The sequence below is a fragment of the Mauremys mutica genome, unplaced genomic scaffold (assembly GCF_020497125.1).
Source record: "Mauremys mutica isolate MM-2020 ecotype Southern unplaced genomic scaffold, ASM2049712v1 Super-Scaffold_100286, whole genome shotgun sequence".
NCBI classification, from domain to species: domain Eukaryota; kingdom Metazoa; phylum Chordata; order Testudines; family Geoemydidae; genus Mauremys; species Mauremys mutica.
Window position 1 is genome coordinate 341,110 of NW_025423304.1, and position 23,583 is coordinate 364,692.

At 52.2% G+C, this 23,583-nt stretch overlaps 1 protein-coding gene across 11 annotated transcripts; it reads right to left on the reverse strand.

Moving 5' to 3' along the window:
- Positions 1-3,926: 3,926 nt before the first annotated feature.
- LOC123360602 (ribosomal biogenesis protein LAS1L-like) lies at positions 3,927-23,201 on the reverse strand. 11 transcript variants are annotated; one of them, XM_045001242.1, is made up of 14 exons: positions 21,859-22,190; positions 20,964-21,445; positions 18,735-20,356; positions 18,144-18,333; positions 16,263-16,387; positions 15,385-15,528; positions 15,142-15,259; positions 14,177-14,611; positions 12,969-13,373; positions 11,795-11,917; positions 10,951-11,050; positions 6,318-6,403; positions 5,328-5,481; positions 3,927-3,977 (listed from the first exon to the last, which is right to left on the reverse strand). In XM_045001242.1, exons 1-3 carry the CDS (start codon positions 22,065-22,067, stop codon positions 19,911-19,913), a joined length of 1,137 nt encoding a protein of 378 aa, XP_044857177.1. In that variant the 5' UTR covers positions 22,068-22,190; the 3' UTR covers positions 3,927-3,977; positions 5,328-5,481; positions 6,318-6,403; positions 10,951-11,050; positions 11,795-11,917; positions 12,969-13,373; positions 14,177-14,611; positions 15,142-15,259; positions 15,385-15,528; positions 16,263-16,387; positions 18,144-18,333; positions 18,735-19,910. The 11 variants fall into 11 exon arrangements, with proteins under 11 accessions (XP_044857177.1, XP_044857178.1, XP_044857185.1 ...); XM_045001243.1 differs by lacking the exon at positions 3,927-3,977 and adding an exon at positions 4,788-4,865; XM_045001250.1 differs by lacking the exons at positions 3,927-3,977; positions 21,859-22,190 and adding exons at positions 4,798-4,879; positions 22,953-23,201.
- Positions 23,202-23,583: the final 382 nt, after the last annotated feature.

A 23,583-nucleotide genomic window follows, 5' to 3' on the forward strand; every position in this document is an offset into this window, starting at 1 on the left:
CAGTACCCCCAGTTTCTCCAGGTCTCCCCACTCAGGGGAACTCCCACCCACTACCCCCACCTCACCTCAGTTGTAGGCTACTGCCAGTCACCAACTCACCCTCGCGCACTGGGGCAGACTGCATTGTAAGCCACTCATCATAGGCAAGGTTGGGTCTGGACCTGCTGCCTCAGCCTACCCATGGGCTTCCCTCTGCAACCCCAGTACCCAGGTGGCTTTAGACTAGGCCGCAGCCTGAGGCTTTCCCAGGGCTGGTGCAACCATTTAGGTGACCTAGGCAGTCACTTAGGGCACTAGGATTAGGGGGGGCACCATTTTTTTCATCAGCAACTGTGGCGGCCGGATCTTCGGCCACCCTAGTCGCTGCCGGCATGTAGGCAGAGGGAGCTGGGACAGGGGAGCGCGGGGAGGGCCGCCTGCAGCAATTAAGGGGGGGAGCAGCACGCAGGGGAACTCCCTGTCCCAGCTCACCCCTGCCCCACCTCCTCCCCAAGCATGCCGTGGCTCCTTCACTTCTCCCACCTCCCAGGCTTGCGGTACCAATCAGCTTAGGTGCCACAAGCCTGGGAGGCGGGAGAAGTGAAGCAGCGACGGCGTGCTCAGGGTGCTCGTGCATGGAGCAGGGGTGAGCTGGGGCGGGGAGGTGCCTCAGGGCGGAGGGTGCGGAGCTGCCATGGGGGGGCGCCTCAGGGAGGAGGTGCGGGGGGGGCGCAAGGTGGAAGTTTTGCCTAGGGCACGAAACATCCTTGCACCGGCCCTGGGCTTTCCAGGCCAGAGCTCCCCAGCTCCCTTGGCCTTCCCCAGCCCTACTCCCCACAGGTACCTGCTCAGCTCCCTAGCAGCCAGGCCCTTCTCCCTCTACAGACAGAGAGAGTATATTTGTGCCCATCCCTCAAAGCCTTTTTATAGGGGCCGGCTGTGGGCTGTTCGAGGCATGGCTGCCAGCTGTGCCTACTTCCCCAATCAGCCTGGGAGCTGCTTGCCCCAGCCCCAGCCCTCTGCTGGGCTCTTCTAAGCTCCTCGGGGCAGGAGTGGGTGACCACCCTGCTACAGGTTAGAAGAGCCCTGAGTCAAAGGCCCAAACCCCTGGGACACTTGAGCCAGCAGCACTTTGCTTGGGGCCAGACTCCTTTCAGACCCGAAAGCGAAGAGACACAAGTCAGTCAGCTGGAGGACTGGAGCTACAGACAAAGGGCTTGTCTACACTGGCAAGTTACTGCGCTGCAACTTTCTCACTCAGGGGGTTTAAAAACACACCACTGTCACCCCCAAGCTCAGCAAGTTACAGTGCTGCAAAGCCATGACTGTGCTTTGAACTTTTAAGTGTAGACATAGCTAAAGACTGACAGATATAAGTTCCATCCCTGAACCAGCTAAGGGAAACTGAGGCAGAGACAATTGCAGTTCTGCTGCTGCTGCATGCCAGGGTTGCTACAGCGCTAAGGTCCCTCAGTTATAGGTGCCTGTTGATACAGATGAAATTAATGAGAGTTAGGCATGGAGGCACATTTGAAAGTCTCACTAGTTGTCTATCTGCATCTTTAGGTGCCTACGTATTTTTAAATAGGTTGCCTTAAATGACTTGATCGTTCGATTCATTCTGCCAGTTCAAAAACATTTTGTATTTGTTTTTGTGATACTTATTCAACTGGAACACACTGGAAAAAACAGATCTTTTCCTCCCAGATTTAGCCCCTCCATCTCCAACGAGAAACCTTCTCATGTAGCCGCAGAAGCAGCAGGGAAGACCAGGCTCCCCTGCCCGGATGCTGCTGGAGGGAAACACACAAACGTCAGAACGGTTCTTTTTTTCAGGATGGAACATCTTCAGCATCTTGTCAGGTCTCCCCTGCGCCCCGAGAGACCCCACAAAGGTGCTCAGCCCGCCAGTTATTCTCCCCTCTTTGGATCAGCTTCAGGAATGGCCAGTTTAAAAATTACTGGACATGAGTCAGCATCTGTTTGCCATTTTCTCTCATTCTCGCAGTTGGAAATAAAATCACCTCAGGTTTTGTCACTTGTCTCAAACATTGAAAAGAAAATTATCTCCAGTTTTGCCCTTTTTTGTCTGTGATTATCAAATATGGAGATAAAATCCTTTCACATTTCCCTTTTCTCTCACATTATTGAACATTTCTCTGTCACCCCCCTCCCCGTCAGGTTCTGCCTCATTTCCCCCCAACATAAGATATCCCCAAATGAAACTGTCCAGCCCCAGGCCTCCCTGTCCCAGTTGCCGCCCCCTCTCCGCCCAGCCCAGCTCCCCCCTCCCCCGACCAACTGCCAGTCACCTGCCCCTCCCCTGCTGCTGCCCCCCCAACTGCCATGCAAAGCCCAGCTACCCCCTCCCCCGACCAACTGCCAGTCACCTGCCCCTCCCCTGCTGCTGCCCCCCCCAACTGCCATGCAAAGCCCAACTACCCTGCTTCGGGGGGGGTCGCCTGGCAGGGGGGCAGGCACAGCCCCCATTATGGTCAGGGGTTACAGCCCCCCCACCCTGGTAACGCGGCATCGCCCCGGGCTCCCTGCTGCCCACGTCAATGGCAGGGCCTGGGGACCCAGCACATCCCAGGTAGTGACTGAGTGTGGATGGAAAGTTCCCTTGGATTTCGCCCTTTTCTCTCTGATAACCCATCATTGACCAACCCCCCTTGATTTCCCCCATTTCCCATTGAATGCCCAAATTAGATGTAAAACACCCTTCAGTTCGGCCTCATCTCTCTCGTTACTGGCGACTGATATAAAATCTCCTCAGATTGTGTCACGTTCTGTCTAATTCTCAAATACTGATGGAAAATCCTCTGCGGCTCTGGGCTCCCCAGTCCCTGTCTGCTGCCACCACGTCTTGTTCTGGAGGGAAACTGTTGCCCCAAGTCATTACCCCAGTGCGGAGGAGGGGAACTAAACTCCCAAAGGACCAATTTTTGCCTCAAGTCTGAGCACCAGATTGTTTCCCCCTGTACATCTCACTCATGACTGAACACAGGTCAAATCTCCGGGTTTGCTCTTTCCCACGTCATTACCAGTTACTGACAGAAACTCCTCTCCGGTTGGGATTTTTCCCTCACATGTTTTAAGTGCAGCAACTTCTCCTTTTTTGGAGGGAAGCTGTTGCCCTGCGTCATTCTCCATGTCAGGGTGTTGCAGGGGGAGGGGGTCAAACCCCCCAGTGACCAACTTTCCCCTCACGTCTCTGATTCCAATTATTTCTCCCTTTACACCCAATAAAACCGACATGTTGCTGAAGAATGTGACTCGCCCCGTAGTTAATGAAGATCAGAGCCAGGAGCCTCCCCCTGGCTGCTATGGCAGAGCTGGCCAGTCCCTGACAAGCTGTTTTACTGCCTCAGGCGGGGTGGAGAAGCGGGGGGGGGTTAAGGGGCCCACCCCCACCCCAGGGGGCTGCTCTCTGCTTCACTGCCCCTGTTCGCCTGGGCAGGACCCAGAGTGGCCACAGACTCCTGCCCCGGCCCCTCACATTCCCTCCCCTCTGTCACCACAAGCTCAGGACAAATGGCCCCAGGGGGTGGGGGGTTGTTTCCCCCAGTGCTCAGACAAAACCCCGGCATGGGTGGGAACGTAGGGGCTGTTCTGTGCCAGCGACGGGGCACGGCTGGGTCACTGGAGGGGAAGGGACGAGCCATGTCCCCACTGAGACTGCCCGGCCCGTTTACACAGTCCCAGCTGCTGACCCTCCCCCACTGCTGCCCCCCAACTGCCATGGGACCTTCTGGCTCCATCCCCCTCCCTGCCCCTGTTCACGCAGTGTCCCTGTCCCCCATGGCTCCCTGCTGCCCGTGTCAAAGGCAGGGCCAGGGGAACCAGCACTTTCCAGTTATTTAATTAATTTTGATTCGATTTCCCCTCAGATTTTGCCTTTTACTGTCTGATTGTTGAATATCGATGCTCCTTCCCCAAGAGATCTTGCCACACTTCTCTCTTGTTATCAAATATTCAGACTTTGCTCCATTTTCTTCCTAATGATGACAGATTGCAGTGAAATCCCTTTGGGTCCCCCCCAGTCATTAGAACAACAGCAACTCCTCCCTGTTTTGGAGGGACACAACTGCCCGGGCCTTAGATTTTACATTTCTCCATCTAATTATTAAATATTAACATAAAACCTCCTCAGATTTTGCCATTGACATGGGCAGTGGGGAGCGCTGGGCAACGGCATGTTAAGAGGAGGCAGGAACGGGGATAGAGTTAGAAGGTCCCTTGTTCAGCTGGGGGGGAGCAGTAGGGGAGGGGCAGGTGCTCGAGAGACCTGCGTTGGGTTCATTATTTGATAATTTGGGGAAATGGGGCACAGTCTGCAGAGGATTTTATATCAGTATTTAATGAGCAGTTGGGAGTTTAACCTGGTCAGTCAAGGTCTGGCCAACTGCCCCGTTAGCAGCCAGGTGTTGCTGCTCCCCCATGTTCTGTTCTGTTCAGTCTGTAACCCTTCTGCCAGTTGAAGTGGGCAGCGAGAAGGGCAGGTTCAATACCTAGGGGGTTCCTTTTCAACAATGCAACCAGAACCGGCTCGAGCCCCCACCCAGGAACCTGGGGAAATGTCACTGTACCGCCTGGGTGCCTCTAAGAGGCAATTCTTCCCCTCTCGCAAGCACAGAGTCCGAGCAGCGTTTCTTTAATAAAAGTAATCTGAGAAAACAGTCAAGCGGTATCCATAGACATAAAAGCATGAGCAAGACGCCCTTCCCAGTGTATGCTGGGCAGTGTCTTTTGCTTCAGGTTCTTGAGTCCAACTCCAAAGTTCCTGTAGTGTGCCCCACCCTTAACACCCCACTCATAGTTGTTGTCCCTGGTCAGTGCAGACCCACAGTTCAGAAGTGCACCTGTCGAGTGGCTAGGCAGCAGTTCTGCAGAAAAGGACCTAGGGTTACAGTGGACAAGAAGCTGGATATGAGTCTACAGTGTTGCCAAGAAGGCTAATGGCATTTTGGGCTGTATAAATAGGAGCATTGCCAGCAGATCAAGGGATGTGATCATTCCCCTCTAACTTGCTGAGCTGTTTTCAGTGAAGCCTACAGCTTTGGGGGCGTGGACCCTGGGTCTGTGTTGGGCAGGCTAGCATGTCTGGTCACAAGACGGGGTTCTGGGGGGCCCAGGCTGGCAGGGAAAACAGGCTTGGAGGTAATTTCAGCACATCAGATGACAGTCCAAAGGGGATCTCTGTGACCCAACCCATCACAGATCCCTTTGAACTTCTTCAACGTCTTCTCTAGGGCCGAGTAACCTACATAATTGTGTGTCATCTGCCAATATACATCTCACTGGTCAGCCCAGGTTCCAAAGAGTTGATAAGCATCTGCTGTACATACCATAGCAGGATGAAGAGGTCTTCTGTATTGGTCCTGGTTCCCTAGTCGAATGCAGAACCTGACATGAGATTTCCAAGTTTCTGCAACCATTTGTAATGTCTATTGAGGATGTACCTTCTGGTCCTGTCAGATTTCAAAGGCACTTCTTGAAAAGCTGAAACAAAGAGGAAACGGGTTGGAAGCCCCATGGTGCTGATGTAACTGGTGCCTAGGAAACCTCCCCTTCAGATGGCCATTGCCACATGCTATTAGCTACCCAAGAGTCTGGGGGCACAGAAACAACAACTCAGCTACTCCCAAAATAGCCCTGGAGAGAGAGGAGCCCCCATTTTTGCATAAGTTCCCCCTCCGCCGGCATACACATGCACACCCATACACACAGACAGTTGGGGGCACTTGTTCTTTTGGTGGAATAGGAAATTGACAGCTGCAGAGGTGTTAAACCATCAGACATTTAGGCTGAGATCCACAAAGGGATTTAGGCTCCTAATGTTTATTGAAATCCTTTGTGGCCCTGTGCCTTCATTCCTTAAGAGTTCACAGGGAAAAGTGTTTCCCATGTGCACTCATGGGTTTTCCTATGAGCTGATAACCAATCTCGGAGTGAAGTTCCTTGGCCTGCAAAGACGCCCTTACAGGGAGGGCAGGTGATGAATCTTTCCCTACAGAGGGTAATCGTCATCATCATCATCACCACCACCACCCTTACTAATAACAACAGCCCTTTTCAATTCTGTCAGGCCTTCCTTTAGAGACATTCTGACCTTTATGACAACAGTCTCCCCACACAGCTCTATTCTAGGAGCTAGAGATGGAATTCCCCTGCTCCCATACACATATAGTGGCACCTCGATGAAAGCTCGCGTGACCATCCTTCTTTCTTAAGCTCTGTCCTTAGACAGAGAGGGACACATTCAAACTGTGTTCAGGCCCTGTGCTGCACCTCTGTACTTCCCACAGAGGCACTAACACACAGAGGTATTTCCTTACCTTCATACAGGCGGGAGATGCCATCTTCATTCACTGTTTCAGACAACAAATCGCAGTAATGGTGGATAGTCTTTCCTAGGCCTGCTCTAAAATACAAGGTTAGGTCAAATTTAGCCACGTTAGGTCGATTTTATAAGTAATGTGTCTACACAACCAACCCCATTCCAACGACCTAAAGGACTCTTAAAATCAACCATTGTACTCCTTCCTGATGAGGGAAGTAGTGCAAAAATCAAGCTTCCTGGGTTGAATCTGCAGTACTGTAGATTCAGTACTGTGCAATTTGATGGTATTGGCCTCCAGGAGCTATCCCAGAGTGCTCCAGTGTGACTGTTCTGGAGAGCACTTTCAACTCCGATGCACTAGACAGGTACACAGGAAAAACACCAAAAACTTTTGAATTTCATTTCCTGTTTGGTCAGCATGGCGAGCTCAGCAGAACAGGTGACCATGCAGTCCCAGAATCACAAACGAGCTCCAGTGTGGAGCAAATGGGAGACACTGGATCTGATTGTTGTATGGGGAGAAGAATCTGTGCAGGCAGAACTCCGATCAAGCAGAAGAAATGTTGATATATATGCCAAAATCACACAGGGCATGGTGGAAAGAGTCCACACCAGGGACACACAGCAGTTCCATGTGAAAATTTAGGAGCTCAGGCAAGCCTACAACAAGACAAAGGAGGCAAATGGTCACTCCGGGTCAGAGCCACAGACATGCCGCTTCTATGATCAGCTGCATGCCATTCTGGGAGGGACCTTACCTCTACCCCACCACTGTTTGTGGACACCTGCAAGGTGGCAGCCTCGTGCAACACGGAAGAGGATTTTGTGGATGAGGAAGAGGAGGAGGAGGAGAATGCGCAGCAGGCAAGCGGAGAATCCATTCTCCGCAGCAGCCAGAACCATTTCCTCACCCTGGAGCCAATACCCTCCCAGGGCGAATTGTTCCCGGACCCTGAAGGCGGAGAAGGCGCCATCTAACTACACTACAGTGATTAAAAGCAATTGTGTTTAATGTTTGATTTGCCCTGAACAATTGGGATGCATTCACAGCCAGTAAAGCTATTGGAAAAGTCTTTTAACATGTCTGGGGATGGAGCGGATATCCTCCAGGAATATCTCCATGAAGCTCTCCTGGAGGTACTCTGAAAGCCTTTGCAGAAGGTTTCTGGGGAGGACTGCCTTATTTCGTCCTCCACGGTAGGTCACTTTACCACATCAAGCCAGTAGCAAGTAGTCTGGAATCATTGCAGCACAAAGCATGGCAGCAAATGGTCCTGGGTTTTGGTCACATTCATGCAACATTCAGTCTTTATCTTTCTGTGTCAGCCTCAGGAGAGTGATATCATTCATGGTCATCTGGTTGAAATAGGGGAATTTTTGTAAGGGAACAGTAATCCCCTCTGTTTGGTGATCCCCAGCACATTAGACCCCAGTCATGCTGGGCTGTTTGCACTTGGCTAAAAGGGATCATCCTGGAGAATATTCATGTAGGGAATGGGGGGGAGGGGTGTGCTACACATCTACCCCAAAACCACAGCCCCTCCTTTTAAACAGCAAACCCAACCGGCATTGGTTGCTATGGGAAAGGAGGGTACTGCAGTTTGAAACCATTCCCACGTGTGATGAACGTGGAAGAAGCCAACCCTGCATACCCTTTGGCTTACCATGGCTGCCTGGAAACCGAATTCTGTTGCCCAGCTGTGTGTGATGTGTCACCATACCGGCAGGCACTCAATATAAAAGACAAAGTGCGACCTTGTACCTAAAACACATATGCTGTCTGCTGTGAATGGCTTGATTCACTGTGAAAGAGTGTCCCTTTTGTTCTCAGAAATGTATCTTCTTAAATTCTACTCTCCCTTTCCCCATCCTGCAGCTCCAAATGTTTCTATGCTCCCTGTATCAACTTCATCCCTGAGGTTATCGCAGATTAGAAGGCGAAAAAAAACACACTACTGATGACATTTTCAGAGCTCACACAGTTCTCCCACACTGATAGGGCACAGCTGAATGCATGGAGGCATTCAGTGGCAGAGGCCAGGAAAGCATACAGTGAGCGTGATCGGAACACGCAGGAGGAGATGCTGAGGCTAATGCGGGAGCAAACGGACATGATGAGGCGTCTGGTGGAGCTGCAGGAAAGGCAACTAGACTTCAGAACCCTGCTGCATCCATTGCCCTCCTCGCCAAGTTCCAGATCCTCCTCACTCAGATGCCCAAGAACGCAGGGGTGGGGAGGCTACGGGCACCAAGCTGCTCAACTCCAGGGGATGGCCCAAGCAACAGAAGGCTGTCATTCAAACAGCTTTGATTTATACTGTGGCTACAATAAGCACTGTGATCTTGTCCTACCCTCCTATCCCACCCCGACTAGGCTACCTTTTACTAGTCAGCGTTGTCAGAGATCTTTTTTTTTAAAATAAAGAATGAATGGATTCAGAACAATAGAGACTTTATTTCCTGTTCCAGCTGTGGTCGAAGAGGGGGAGGGGGATTGGCTTACAGGGAAGCACATTCACCAAAGGAGGCAGCTTCACATCAAGGACAAACACACACAACTGTCACACCGTAGCCTGGTCAGTCATGAAACTGGTTTTCAAAGCCTCTCTGATGCATAGCATGCCTTGGTGTGCTTTTCTAATTGCCCTGGTGTCTGGCTGTTCAAAATTGGCCACCAGGAGATTTGCCTTAACCTCCCACCCCGCCATAAACATCTCCCCCTTACTCTCACATATATTATGGAGCACACAGCAAGCAGCAATAACAGGAATATTGCTTTCGCTGAGGTCTAACCTACCCAGCAAACAACATCAGCGCCCCTTTAAACGTCCAAAGGCACATTCTACCACCATTCTGCACTTGCTCAGGCTACAGTTGAACTGCTCCTTACTACTGTCCAGGCTGCCTATGTACGGCTTCATGAGCCATGGGAGCAAGCGGTAGGCTGGGTCCCCAAGGATAACTATTGGCATTTCAACATCCCCAATGGTAATTTTCTGATCTGGGAAGAAAGTCCCTTCTTGCAGTTTTCTAACAGCACGGAGTTCCAAAAGATGTGAGCATCATGCACCTTCCCGACCGTCCCACGTTGATATCGGTGAAATGGCCCTTGTGACCCACTAGTGCTTGCAACACCATAGAGAAGTACCCCTTGCGGTTTATGTACTCTTTGGCAAGGTGGTCCAGTGCCAAGATAGGGATCCATGTTCCCTCTGTTGCCCCATCATAGTTAGGGAACCCCATTGAAGCAAAGCCATCTACTATGACCTGCACATTTCCAAGAGTCACTACCCTTGTTAGGAGAAGGTTATTGATTGCCTTGGCTACTTGGATCACAGCAGCCCCCACGGTAGTTTTACACACACACACACACACACACACACTCTTTTAGGGTTCTGGTGCTGTCGGAGGGAACAGAGCAAATTGATTCCCGACTGACCGGTAGCAGACAGGTGTTGCAAGCTTCCACAGGGATATCGCCACTCGCTTCTCAACTGTCAGGGCAGGTCTCATCTTGGTATTCCTGTTCTTCAGGGTGGAGAAAGCAACTCACAAAGTTCCATGAAAGTGGCCTTACACATGCGAAAGTTTCTCAGCCAATGGGAATCGTCCCATACCTGCAACACTATGCAGTCCAAGCAGTCTATGCTTGTTTGCCAGACCCAGAATCGGTGTTCCACTGTATCAACATGCCCCAATGCCGCCATGATATCCCAATCGCCACATCCCGTGCTTTCAGGAACATCTGTGTCCATGTCCTCCTCACAATCTTCCTTATGCTGGTGGCTCCTAGCTAGGCTCTGCACATACTGCAGGATAATGCGCGAGGTGGTTACAGTGCTCACAAAAGCAGTGTGCAGTGGAGCGGGCTCCATGGTATCTGCCATGGCATCTGCACAGATAACCCAGGAAAAAAGGTGCGAAATGATTGTTTGCCGTTGCTTTCAAAGAGGGAGGGAGGGGAGACTGACAACATGTACCCAAAACCACACACAACAATGTTTTTGCCTCATCAGGCATTGGGAGCTTAACGCAGAATTCCAATGGGCAGCGGGGACTGTGGGATAGCAACCCTCTGTGCACCACTCCATGAGTCAATACTAGCCAGGGTACTGAGGACACACTCCACCAACCTAATGCGCTTAGTGGGGACAAGCATGATCAACTGTATAAAATTGGTTGCTAAAGCTCAACTTCTATAAAATCCACTGAATTTCGTAGTGCAGACACGCCCCTAGACATACCATGGATCTCATTACTTTTCAAATCCTTCGCTGAAAACTGCTAAAGATGCAGCCATTGCCCCAAGACAGCCCTTGGGAAATTAAATACATTCCTTACATCTGTTCACAAAGCACATTAGATAAAAAATCAGGGGCCCAGAAGATACTGAGAGGCTGATTTCCAAAGAAGATTGAATTCACATCATGCTGGCTTCCCTAGGTGCAGCCAAAACGTAGTTGCGGGCAGGGGTCGTTGGTGCAGTAATACAGCTAAGTTGTTCCCTTCACACACACACACACACAGTGTTAAGATTCTGGGGCTGTCGGAGGGAACAGAGCAGCAGTCTAGAAAAGGGCTTTGAAGGAAGCAGTTCAAGAAAGCTCGAGTGAAGTTGCTCTGCTTACCAATGAACAGGGCTGCAGAATGTCTGATTGTTGTCTGTGAGCTTTCCAGGTACTCTAAGGCCTAGAACAGGAATTTGGGGATGTGGCTGTTGTTCTGCATCTAGGAAGAAAGAAGGAAAAAACGCACAATATACAAATGACATGTTCTCCCCACAGCGACTAGTCCAGGGAAGCCAAAGCATAGAGCCAGGGCATGGCAACAGCCAGTATGAGCCCATGCGCCATAGCAGCACCTCTCTGGAGTTACTATTGTGTTCTCCAGAACCTCAGCTTTCATTTTCAAAAACAAAAGTTTGCAGGTCTGGCAGTTGTGGAGAAAAATTTTAAAAATGTGAAGAGATTGTAACTCCTGCAGAAATGAACCAGCAGAGAGCCTGGAATAGAGTCCTGCCACCCGACCGAAGCGGATGGGACCTGGCTACAGGGGTCAGCTCCAGGTGGGAAAACAACCGGACCCTCTCAGGCTTGGGTCAGGGCCAGCTGCAGAGGGAGCGAAGGAGTCACAGCGTTTCTAACTCCACAGCGCCTGCAGTGCAGCGGGGGCCGCAGACAGCAGCAGCGGGGTACACGGTCAATGTGCCGACCGCACAGGCAAACGGAGCAGAGTCCGCACAGGCAGGACACAGAGGCAGGACTGAGGCAGGTTTGGGGAGGGGAGAAGGGGCAGATTGGAAAACAACTAAAAAAAAACAAAAAACCTGAGACCCTGTGGAAGGGACTGCCTCTGACTTCACGGGCTAATGAGAGGGGAGAAGAAATTCCCCTTGGTACTCAGGGTGTGGGGTTAGAAAGGTCTCCGTCAAGTCCCCATTCATCACTCTCAGGGCAAAGGGAATTCACCTACCAAGCACTTCCAGGCACACTTCAAGAGCTATGTGGCGCCATCCCAGGCCATGCTGCGGAACAGCGTCTTCAATTGAGCCCACCTGAGAAACACTGCGCAACGGAAGAGTGTCAGTTTGCATCTCTGCAAGAGAAGGTGAGACCAAGAAGGTTCTCACTGAGAGAGGGACAGTCTGGGGGACATGGAACCTTCCCCATCCCTTGTTCTCCTGCTTTTCCTGCTAGTGGAGATTCCTGTCATTTGTTGTACACAGGACTGTGCTCAGGAGAAGGAACTGAGAATTGTCTGGAGAGAGCCAGAGCCGTCCTGTCCTTTGGACAGTTCGGGGCGGTTGCCTGTTGCCCTGAACCTTGAGGTGCGCCATGCTTGAGGGGGACACTGGACCTGGGTGGCATGGGGCCCAGCAGCAGTTATACTGACCAGGCCCTGCTATGCTCGCTGGCTCCCAGCATCGCTCAGCAGAGGAGGGGGATGGGGTTTGGGGTGGAACGGGAGTAGGAAATGGGTTAAGCATGGGTGGGAAAGACACGGGGCGGGGGCTTGGGTGAAGGGGTGGGGCCTCATGCGGAAGGGAAGGGTTGTCCCAGGCCCTGCACCCCTCTATGGATGGCCCTGGAAAGAGCCATAAAGTATCTCCACAGTTTAGTCCTTCTGCACAAAGAGACTGCATGAGAGCGTGAGTCAGCTTTGGGATCCCAAAGAGTCAGACCAAAGGGGCCCCCAGATCAGACTTCCCTCCACATCCCAGTTGGCCCAACGAAAGAGGGCAACGTCCGGTGAATGCTGGGAAGCTGGGACCTGGAGAAATTCTCTCAGGAGCTCCAGGGAAGAAGTCAGGGCAGCTGCACCCACTTTCCAAAAGGCTGTGGGCAGATATCAGCTCCCTGAAGCGAAGGGCAAGTACAGATCTTTTGCTGCCTCTTGTTGTGACTCTTTGGATGCAGCAGCCCAAAGGCCTGAGGCCTGTCTTTACAATAGAGAGTCAGGACTCTTTCCCAGAAGGCTTTTCTTCCAAATTGTGCTGTGAGAATGGATGAGGCACTAGGTTCCAGCATGGAGTGAAGCAGGGAGGAGAAGACTCTACTTAGGCAAGGGGCTCTGGCCATTAATGGAGTGGGGGCCTCAGGGGATTCTGGTTCTTTGCTCTTAAGGAAATAATGACCATGGCACTTACCAGTGTCACACTCTCATCCTGGTCTTCAAGATCCAGCAGCAGCGGGAGCAAGCAGTGGATCATTTCCTGCTGCACGATGGGTTAATCCGGGTCCTTCACGCTGCTCACCACGTTGCCAAGCAGTAAAATGGCAGCGGAGCGCACACTGCCCCTCTCCGGGCAATGACACACAGGGAGTGGGGAAGCCTGGTTAAAGCCAGGCAGGATCAGAGCATAACGCAACAGAGTCATAATCCACACGCTGCTCCAGTTCCCCCTGTGATAACTGACTTGGCTCGTGGGAGCAGTGAGGCCACCAGGCCAGCGCCATAGACATCTTGTGCAGAACAGGGCCTGAGACACTGTGCAGGGCCGTGCAGCCCCATGGTGTCCTAGACGCAATGTCTATCTGGAGAGCACAGAAACCTAGAATCATAGAAAATTAGGGTTGGAAGAGACATCAGGAGGTCATCCAGTCCAACCCCGTGCTCAAAACAGGACCAATCCCAACTAAATCATCCCAGCCAGGGCTTTGTCAAGCTGGGCCTTAAAAACCAGCATCCTACATCCAGTTTCACCCCAGCTGACTAGAGTCTATAGGGAGGAGGCAAATCTCTCCATGTTCTTCTCCCACCTCCACCAGCCCAGCCTGGGAGAGACACTGAATCCAACCCTGTGCAGTGTCGGGGGGAGAGTCCATAGCCATGGGAGGGTCGGGAGTGAAGACGGGGGCAACAGGCAAATTATAGGGAGCCTCTATCCTTATCCCATTCCTGCTGCATTTGACCAGCTCCCTGGGACCCTCCTTTCTCAGTCTCTGTTTTCCCCCTTTCTCTCCACTCCCCTTCTCCACTGCCCATTCCCTTCTGTTTCCCCACCACTCCTCTGGCTCTTCCTTCCCCAGACAAGGCTTGAGGTGATGGCTGAGTGACCTCCCAGGTCGCTGGCTGAAGATGCTTCTCTGGGCTCCCCTCCCATGGGTAATGGGGCCTGGCCCTCACTTCTGCTCCCTGGGTGATCAGGAGCAGGAAAGGGGGGAGGAGCTGCTGCCATGAGGGACGGTGGGAGGTGCTGGGGAAAGGAGAGGGGAGAGGGAGGGAAGGCTGCTGGAGACCGGTCTGGGAAAGGGGAGGAGCAGCTGCTGGAGCCTTTCAGGGAGGTGCTGCTACAAAACACAGCACTTCTTTTGCTCTTCAGTGCCCCTGAGAGCTGGGCCATTCCCGACCCACCTCTTTCCTGCTGGAAATCTCCACCTCTTTGGGGGCCTGTGTTCTCCAGACAGCTGGTCATATGCCCAGAGCCAGGCCCCTCTCCCCCAGGTCAGGCGGCAGCAGGGGCTGGGAGCATGGCGCTGAGGCTGAGGTTTGCAGAGAAGAGCTCTGACAGGGAGGTAGCTGAGCAGGAGATTCCCCACCCATGGTGGGGGCACTCCAAGGCTTGTGTGGGGATCTCACTCTCATTTCTGAGCTATTCGATAGACATCGGCTTCCTTGGTCCCCCGGACAATCCATGCCTTTCACTTTTTCTGGCTGAAGCACAATACTGCCAAGGCCCCGTAGACTGAGCCTGCGTATGATGGGATTTGTGTCTTTGATCTACTCCATGAACTGCGCCCAAAGGTCTGATTTTGTCACTGTCGTGGCAATAGAAGCACTCTGAAGAAACTGAAAAGAGCCAAATCAACATCATGTTGAGGAGCAGAGATCTTACTGTGGAGTCTGTTCCTGGACACTCATCTTTACCAAATGGCCACTTACTCCCATACAAAGTCTCTGGTGTGTAGGGAGCCAGGTGCTGCTCTTTCAGTTGGTTCATTCCCAGAACTTAGACTAATACACAAGTCACATATAAATCTACAAGGAAAGGGGAATCTCCAGGCCCATTAAGTGTCATGGAGCGACCCCTGGGGCAGAAGAAAAGCAGAACCCCAGGAAAAGGTGAGGAGAGAAGCATTGCCTTGGGGCACCAGAGAAACATCTCCTCTTGTCACATGATCCCATCTAGGCACATCCAGCCAGGAGCGATCTCACCCTGTCTCTCCCTCCCTCTCTGTGCCATGCCCCACCACCATCCATGTGCGGAGAGGAGCTAGCTGGCTGGAAGGCTGCTGAGCTGCTGACAATGTGCCCAGAGCTTACTGGCCTCAGCTGCTCTCCAGAAAGCCCACTTGTGCCTGTCAACTAATGAATCTCACCTCAGTGCAGAAAGTCATGGCAATATTTTTGTGCTCCTCCTCCTTCTCACTCTGGACAATGGTGACAGCCTCTCTGAAAACTGCAGGGAGCTGAGGGTTCTCAAACTCGATCATGGCTCTGGAACATGGAGCAGAAAGTCCCTTGTGGTTATCGAAGGGGAGAGAGAGTTCCTCTCTAGTTGTTGGGCTGAGATGGCAGCCTGGAACAGAGGAATATTTCACATGGAAATGTTGGGCTCCTACCTTGCAATCAAGCCAATACCCTGCGAGTAGTAATTGCGGGAGGCTATCATGTCTCAACTCTGCTGTAACTGGATGCCAGCAAATTCCTTCCAGTATCCAGGCATGGAAAAAAGAGTCTTCACAGCCTCCACTGACTGTTTTGTGCTAATGACAAAAAAATACCAGTGTCAGGCAATGAGATCAGCCCCAAGCACGGCAAATCTGTACATGCCCTGGCACACACAGCATGGACAGCAGGAGCTAGCCTCCCCGAGGATAGATCCAGTGTGATATCATGGTGCTTCCCTGCCCAATGGGCCCTGTCTACACTGCAGTTTACTTGAGTTTGTAACCAGTTAGTGACACTGTAGCTTCTTAAGATGGTTGGTGCCATCACTCAATGCGGCTGAATACTTGATTCTTTACTGTGACCGGTAACAGGACTCAAGCAGGCATGTGGGGCCAGATCCTTAGTTGGCATAAGCGAGCAAAGCTGTGTCAGTTTACACCACCTGAGGTGTCTTCTGGCACTCTCTTTTTCCCGTGTAGATGGAGGCCCCTAACTGTGCCCACAGAACCAGTTGAACTGGTCCCTCTTCCTCCTGTTTACCTGTGACGCTGACATCCTGCGGTGCCTGGCCCCATGTGCTGCTGGTGTGGCTCTGTCCACATTCTGGGACAGTGGCCCACAGATTTGCTATGGGGTCGTTGGCAAGTGCAGATCCATCACATACTGCACTTGCCTGATGCAGAGGATGAGCATCTAGGGATACATTTCCAGGATGGCTTCTCGGTATCCCCATAGGAAAAGGACCTTGTAAATGGTCCTCATTGCCTGGAGGGGGGGAAGAATTTCACTCCACTATCCCAATCTGCCACCTGCCCCCATTGCCACTCACTATTGTCCTTTTGTCATGTCTCAATTCCTCTCCAGTGTATTACAAAATAAGATTGGCTCCTCAGAGGGGAGGAGACATATGAAGGCTCCTGAACCTTCACCCACTCCTGGAAGCAGGATGGAGCCCTGTGGAAAGATCAGAAGAGTTTGGATGATGTTATTCCCCGTTCTTTCTCTTAATGCTGCAGACTCTGTGCTTTGGCTTTCCAGCCATGACTGGACAGGCTGAAACCATCCGGAGTAGATCCGTTCTCATAGGCCCAGTGTTTCTGGCACAGTCAAAAGTGGCAGACATCTCATGATCCCGTGCTGGGAAGATTTCTAGTCAAAATTTACAGAGACGGAAACCTGGATACTTCCAAGACACACCCGAACTGCACCTGCTCACTAAAGGGCCACCTAGAGCTGAAGGCAACTGAGCCAGGGTACCAGCAGAGAAACCACTTAAGATCTGGTTTCAGAGTGGTAGCAAAAACGTTTTGTATCAGCAAAAACGAGGAGTCCTTGTGGCACCTTAGAAACTAACAGATTTATTTTGGAATAAGCTTCCGTGGGCTAAAAATCTAATGTCCCCCTGCTGATACTCACACTTTCTTGTCAACTGTTTTAAATGGGCCACCTTGTTTACACTGGCTACATTAGCACTACAAAAATGCTTTCCACCCCTTCTTGGTTGATGCTTCCACCCCTTGTTGAGATTAGCCCAGCTCAACCTTAATTGAATTGGCTCGTTAGCACTGACCCCCTGCACTTGGTAAGGCAACTCCCATCTTTTCATATGCTGTGTATTTATACCTCCCTACTGTCTGTTACACTCCATGCATCTGATGAAGTGGGTTTTAGCCCACGAAAGCTTATGCCCATATAAATTTGTTAGTCTCTAAGGTGGCACAAGGACTCCTCGTTGTTTTTGTATTCTGTGTTGTAATTGAAATCAATATATTTGAAACTATAAACAAATTCAAAAGTATTGATAATACATGTAACCTGGTATTCTATTATTGTTTAACGGTGTGATCAAAATGCCATTAATTGACAGCCCTAGTTTAGTTATTGGCTTTGGATGGAGCCCAACGGGAAATCAGTAGAAATTCTTTCCCAAACACTCACCCACTGTCCTTCTGAGCTCAGAGCTGCCAAGGGGCCGGATGACATCCAGCGCCCCGTGAATACTGGCTGAATGCCCTCACATGGATAAGGAGAGTCCTTTTATCCCCCTTTTGTGACAATAGAGACCAACCCCCTGCTGGCTGACAGGCCACATGCAGCAGAGCCAGGCGGCATTGGCGAGGAGCGGTACTGCAGTGCCGGTCCTTGGAGACGTTCTCTGCTTAGGACAGTGCACGGTGTGAGCTCTCACCGTGCAGCCCCCACGCTGGAGTAGTTACTCTCTGCAATCACAGCCCTGATGGAATCACTTGGCACAGCCCTGGAGGGGGAAATGCCCAAGAAACCCACCGCAGGAGCATTTAACCTCAGAAAGGGGAACTGCCCAGACGTGAGCCGGCTCGTTAAATGGAAATTAAAAGCAACATTCCAGGGTGAAATGCCAGCCAAGCGCACGGAGACTGTTTAAAAACACCGTACTAGAGGCTCACACTAAATGGACACCGAAAACAAAAAACAAACCCGTGCAAGGATAAAAAAAATGCCCCCATGGCTAAACAGCCGAGTAAAAGAGGCACTTAGAGTTCTCCTGCTCCTTCATTGTCACCACAGGCAAGAGTCTGGCAGTGGGAATGGAGAGGGGGTGTCTGCAGGCGGAGCCTTCCATGGCTTCCTGAATGGGAGCCTGGCAGGCTTGTGCCCATGGTGGTGAAGGGCCCAGATTCAATCCCCATCCGTGCCCATGATGTCTCTGTGTGGCCATGGGTTCCCTTACCCATCACCGCAGGCTGTTCAGGAGGTGGAGGAGAACCTGGCCATGGAAGAGGCAGTGTCTCTGGACTGAGCAGCACCGGAGCTGGGGGAGCCAGGCAGGAGCTTCTGGTACGGGAGGTTTCACGTGCCGTCCATGGAGCTGGAGAGGACAGAGCTGGGCCCAGAGTCCTGGGGCAGCTCTCAGTTAGTTCCTGTAAGACCCAAAGGAGAACGTCAGATTCAGGCCCTACTGACCCCTGGGCACTTCCCAGAGAGGCTGCCCAGACACAGCCAGCAGGATCCTCTGGCAACACAGCTGGGCCCTGTCCTCCCGATTCCTTCCTTCCCTTCCCACTTGGCCCAGCCTCTCACAGCTGCCCCCTACCTTTCTACCGCCAGCCTCGCCTTACCCCCCAATCCCACGATTTCCACCTACCCCCAGCGCTTATGCCCAGAATTTCCTCTTGGCTGCTGCCCAGTCCTCAGCCCCAGGAATCCCTGCTCTTTGCTGTCCTCTCCAGTGCCACCGATCTGCTTCCCTGCCAAGGGAACCCCCTCCTTGTCCAAGGTCTCCTGCCCTCCCGCCAGGTCCCCACAGCCGTCTCTCACTCACTGATGTCTTCTCCGCCAGGGCCGCTTTGGAGCAGGGCCATTCCAGGCTGCCCAGCCACCCTTCTGTGCGGTGAAGCACATCGGAGCGGGGGAGACGATGGTTCATAGAGTTTCATAGAGCTTAAGGCCAGAAGGTACCATTGGATCATCTCATCTGATCTCCTGAATGTTCCAGGCCATTAAATTTCACCCACCTACAATTTGAGTCTCTCACTGTAGGTCATTTTCTCCAGCTCTCAGATCATTTGTGTGACTCTTTTCTGCACCCTCTCCAATTTAACACCATCCTTTTAAAACACGGACACCAGAACTGGACGTCACCATTCCATTATCTCTCTCACCAATGCTATAGAGAGAGGTAAGATCCCCTCCTTGCTCCTACTCATTACTTCCCTATTTATGCATCTGGGCAAGGAGGAACTGGCCATGGAGGTGGAGGAGGACTTGGCTTTGCCCTCCTCATCCTCTTCCTCATCCAAGTCGTCCTCTTCCGCTTTCTTCTCCATGACCACATGCTCCATTCCCATGGCCCGGTCCTCCCCCTCCTCCACTTCCTCCTCTATGGCCAGGTCCTTCCTGGACAGGTTCTCCTCCTCCTTTTCCTCCTTCTCATCCTCCTCTCTGGCCAGGTCCTCTTGCTCCTCCTCCTCCAGGGCTAGGTCCATCTCCTGCTCTTCTTCATCCCCCTGCATTGGCACATCCTCGTCCTCCTCTGTTCCTGGGTCCTCCTAGTCTATAGCCAGGTCCTCTACCTCCTCTTCCGCCTCTTCTTCCCCCTGCATGGCCACATCCTCCTCCTTCTCCTCTGTGACCAGGTCCTCTTCCTCCTGCTCATTCTCCCTGGCCAAGTCCTAATCCTCCTCCACTTCCTTTCCCTCCATAGCCAGTACCTCTTCTTCCTTCTCTTCTTTCTTCTGAATGGCCACATCCTCATCCTCCTCCATTGCCAGGTCCTCTTCCTTCTCCTCCTCCTAATTCAGGTCCTCCTTTTCCTCCTTTGTAGCCAGGTCCTCCTCCTCTCCACCTGCTCCATGGCCAGGTGCTCCACTACCGTGGCCAGGTCCTCCTCCTCTTCCTCCACAGGCAGGTGCTCCTCTTCCTGCTCCATGGCCAGGTCCTTCTCTTCTTTCTTTTGCTCCATGATCAGGTGTTCCTCCACCAGGGCCACGTCCTTCCTTTACCTTCTTCTTCCTCTTCTTTTACCTTCTTCTTCCTCCTCCTTCTCTGTGGTCAAGTCCTCTTCCTCTTCTGTGGAGAGGTGCTCCTCCTCCTCCTCTTCTGCAGACACGTTCTCCTCCTCCTCCTCCTCTTCTTCCTCTTCTGCAGACATGTTCTCATCCTCCTTCTTTTCCTCCTCTACGGATATGTCCGCCTCGTCCTTTTCCTCTGTGGTCAAGTCCTCCTCCTCTTTTATGGCTAGGTCCTCCATCTCCTCCTCTTTTTCTGTGATCAGGACTTGCTCTTCCTGCTTCTCCTCCTCCTCTGTCTCTAGCTCTTCCTCCTCTTCCTCTCCTGCGGCTGGGTCTTCATTCTCCTCAGCCTTCTCCTCAGGGGCAAGGTCCTTCTCTGACTGGTTGGTGGGGGTCTCTGCATCAGAGAGACAAGGGCAGAGGGTGACTCTTGCTGGGGAGGGGGGAAGAGGAAGGACAGGGGTGTGAAGGGATGGGGAGAGAAGATTTAATGTTTTCCCCTCCCATGTTAGCATCCAAAGGCAGAGAGATCCCCACACTGCCCCTCCCACAGACCCCTCAGCCCTAGTCCCCATGGCAGAGAGATCCCCACACTGACCCTCCCATAGACCCCCTCAGCCCCAGAGCCCCATGGCAGAGAGATCTCCACACTGCCCTTCCCACAGACACCTCAGCCCCAGGGCCCCATGGCAGAGAGATCCCCACACTGACCCTGCCACAGACCCCTCAGCCCCAGGGCCTCATGGCAGAGAGATCCCCACACTGCCCCTCTCAGAGTCCCTCAGCCCCAGGGCCCATGGCAGATGGGGCCCTTCACTGTCCCATCCTCCCTGGGAGTTGCCCCAAAGCATCAGGGACCCACTTCCCAGAAGCTCCCCCCATGCCCCACTGCAGGGGGTGGCTTTGCGACTCCCGCTGAGGTCATTGAGCTCACGTGGCTCAGGCCAGACCCCAGGGCTGGGATCCCCCCAATGACTCTGACAGAGTGACTGGGTGTTAATGGCCCCCTGCTCCTCCCCATGCCCAGGGGGTCTCCTCACCTGCAGTGGAGGACCACTCAGCCTCCGTGTTGCAGGGAACCTCCAGAGAGTGGCTGCTCTCCTCTCCGGCAACAGTTAAGCAGCTGAGGCAGCGATCCCCCAGCTCCTGCCCTGGGGATGCCTCCTGCTGGCCCACGCGGCTGGGCTGAGGGCAGGCCTTCCAGCAGAAGCAAACCCAGAGCTGCGTTGCCTGGCTCCTGCCGTGGGCTGAGTCCTGCCTGCCCAGATTGAACTTGGGCCACCTCCATCTCGGCCTGGATGTTGTGTCTCTCTGCTCGGCACCAGTCCTGGGGGCTGGTTTCCTCCCGGTGAGCAAGGCCGAGCAGGACCATCTCCTGGGGTGGCCGGGGCCTGCTTCCCATGCCATGCGGCTGGAGGGGCAGCTCTCTGTCTGGGGATGCTGGCAGCTGCCCCCCTCTGGCTCCGGGGCCACCTGCGGAGCCTTCCTCCTGAGATACCTTCTCAGCACGTCCATCCTGGAACTGAGCAGGGAGCAGCCGTGAGTCTGGGGCAACGTAGCCGCTCGCCAATGGGCCTGTCTTCCCCCCAGCTGGGGTGACTCTCTCTCATCCCATGCCCCTCGGGGGGGCAACTGGACTGGGATCTGCACACACTGGCAGGGATCACCATGCAGGCTGCTCCCAAAGCTCCCCAGTGTAGGGACCCCCTTTGGAGCAATGGGGTCAGTGACAGAGACCTGTAGTCAGTCTGGACAGGTATCATCCTCCTGTAGCCCCAGGCCACACTCCTTCCCCGGCCTGAGAAGGCAGAGAACCCAGGTGTCCAGGCTTCATTCCTGAGCCAGTGGCAACAGCAGATAGATGCCGCCTGTTCCCCAAACCCCGCTCAGTAGCTACCAGATTGGGGAAACCCAACATCAGCCCCCGACTCCTACCCCAGCTCTGCGCAGCAGACAGTGGGCAGGCAGCTTGGTCGGGGCAGGGCCAGGAGGTGGGAGCAGCAGTGGAGCAGCATGGTGGGAGGAGGGGCATCCTTGCCCTGGAGACACACAGTAGCTTCCCCCTGAGCATGGTGCCCTGGTGTGCGATTAATTCTTGTTACAAAAAATAATGCAGTTATTTGGTTTGAGTTAATCACATGCATTAACTGCAATTAAGTGATAGCCCTAATTATTATTTTGAATTGCAAATATTTGCACTGTAAAAAAAATGATAGTGCAATCTAGAAATTGAAGCATGAAGGGACATACAAATGTTTAACATAATTGGCATGTAAATTCCTTGCAACACCGGCTACAATAGTGCTATGCAAATACCTGTTCTCACTTTCAGTGATATTGTCAATAAGAAGTGGGCAGCATTATCTCCTGCAAATGTAATCAAACTTGTTGGTCCTTGCAATTGGCTGAACAACAAGTAAGACTGAATGGAATTGTAGGATCTAAAGTGTTACATTGGTTTTGTTTACAAGTGCAGTTATGTAAAAAAAAAGTCTACATTTGTAAGTTGCATTTTCACAATACAGAGATTGCAGTACAGTACTTGTATGAGGTGAATCAAAAAATAAAAGAAATTGTATCTTTTTTACGGTGTAAATATTTGTAATAAAAAAATAATATATAGTGAGCACTGTACACTTTGTATTCTGCTTCAGAGGGGTAGCCGTATTAGTCTGTATCAGCAAAAACAACAAGGAGTCTTTGTGGCACCTTAGAGACTAACAAATTAATTTGGGTATAGCCCACGGAAGCTTATGCTCAAATAAATTTGTTAGTCTCTAAGGTGTGACAAGTACTCCTGTTCTTTTTGTGGATACAGACTAACAGGGCTGCTACTTTGAAATTAGTCTCTCAGGTGCCACAAGGACTCCTCATTGTTTTTGTATTCTGTGTTGTAATTGAAATCAATACATTTTAAAATATTTAAAAAATCCATAAAAATACATTTAAATTATAATCAACAGGCCTAGTTATTGGCTTTGGATGGAGTCCAACGGGAAATCGGTAAGAATTCTTTCCCAAACACTCACCCACTATCCTTCTGAGCTCAGAGGGTTTAACATGCATTGTCTGATCAGGGCTCACTACTGCCAGGAGTTTGAGAAGTGTCTATTCCTTCACTGGACAGATGGGGAAACTGAGGTACAGAGATGGGAAATGACCTGCCCAGGGCCCCACAGTAGGGCAGTGGCAGAGCCAGAAAGAGAAACCAATAGCCCTGCAACCCCTACCCCGAGGCCTGGCTCAAGCCTTCTCCCTGTTGCCTGCTGCTCAATGGAGTTTCTTTCCTCCAAGAGGATGGAACCTGGGTCCTTAGAATCATAGACTATCAGGGTTGGAAGGGACCTCAGGAGGTCATCTAGTCCCACCCCCTGCTCAAAGCAGGACCAACACCAACTAAATCATCCCAGCCAAGGCTTTGTCAAGCTGGGCCTTAAAAACCTCTAAGGAAGGAGATTCCACCACCTCCCTAGGGAACCCATTCCAGTTCTTCACCACCCTCCTAGGGAAATAGTGTTTCCTAATATTGGCTCCCTCCACTCCACTCCACCAACAGCCAACAACCGAATGTAAACCGGACCCTTTGTCTCCGAGCGCTGGCTTCTGATTGGCTCTGGTGGTAGCTCCCCACATGTTCCATCTCTGCCCAGCATTCCAAGC

Coding starts and splice junctions, on each gene's coding strand:
- LOC123360602 (XM_045001242.1), bottom strand. CDS start 22,067: ATGCATGTGATTAACTCAAACCAAATAACTGCATTATTTTTTGTAACA. Junction 21,446..21,858: donor GTCTGCTGCGCAGAGCTGGG/GTAGGAGTCGGG, acceptor CTCCCTGCTCAG/TTCCAGGATGGACGTGCTGA. Junction 20,357..20,963: donor TGAGTGGTCCTCCACTGCAG/GTGAGGAGACCC, acceptor CCCCCTCCCCAG/CAAGAGTCACCCTCTGCCCT.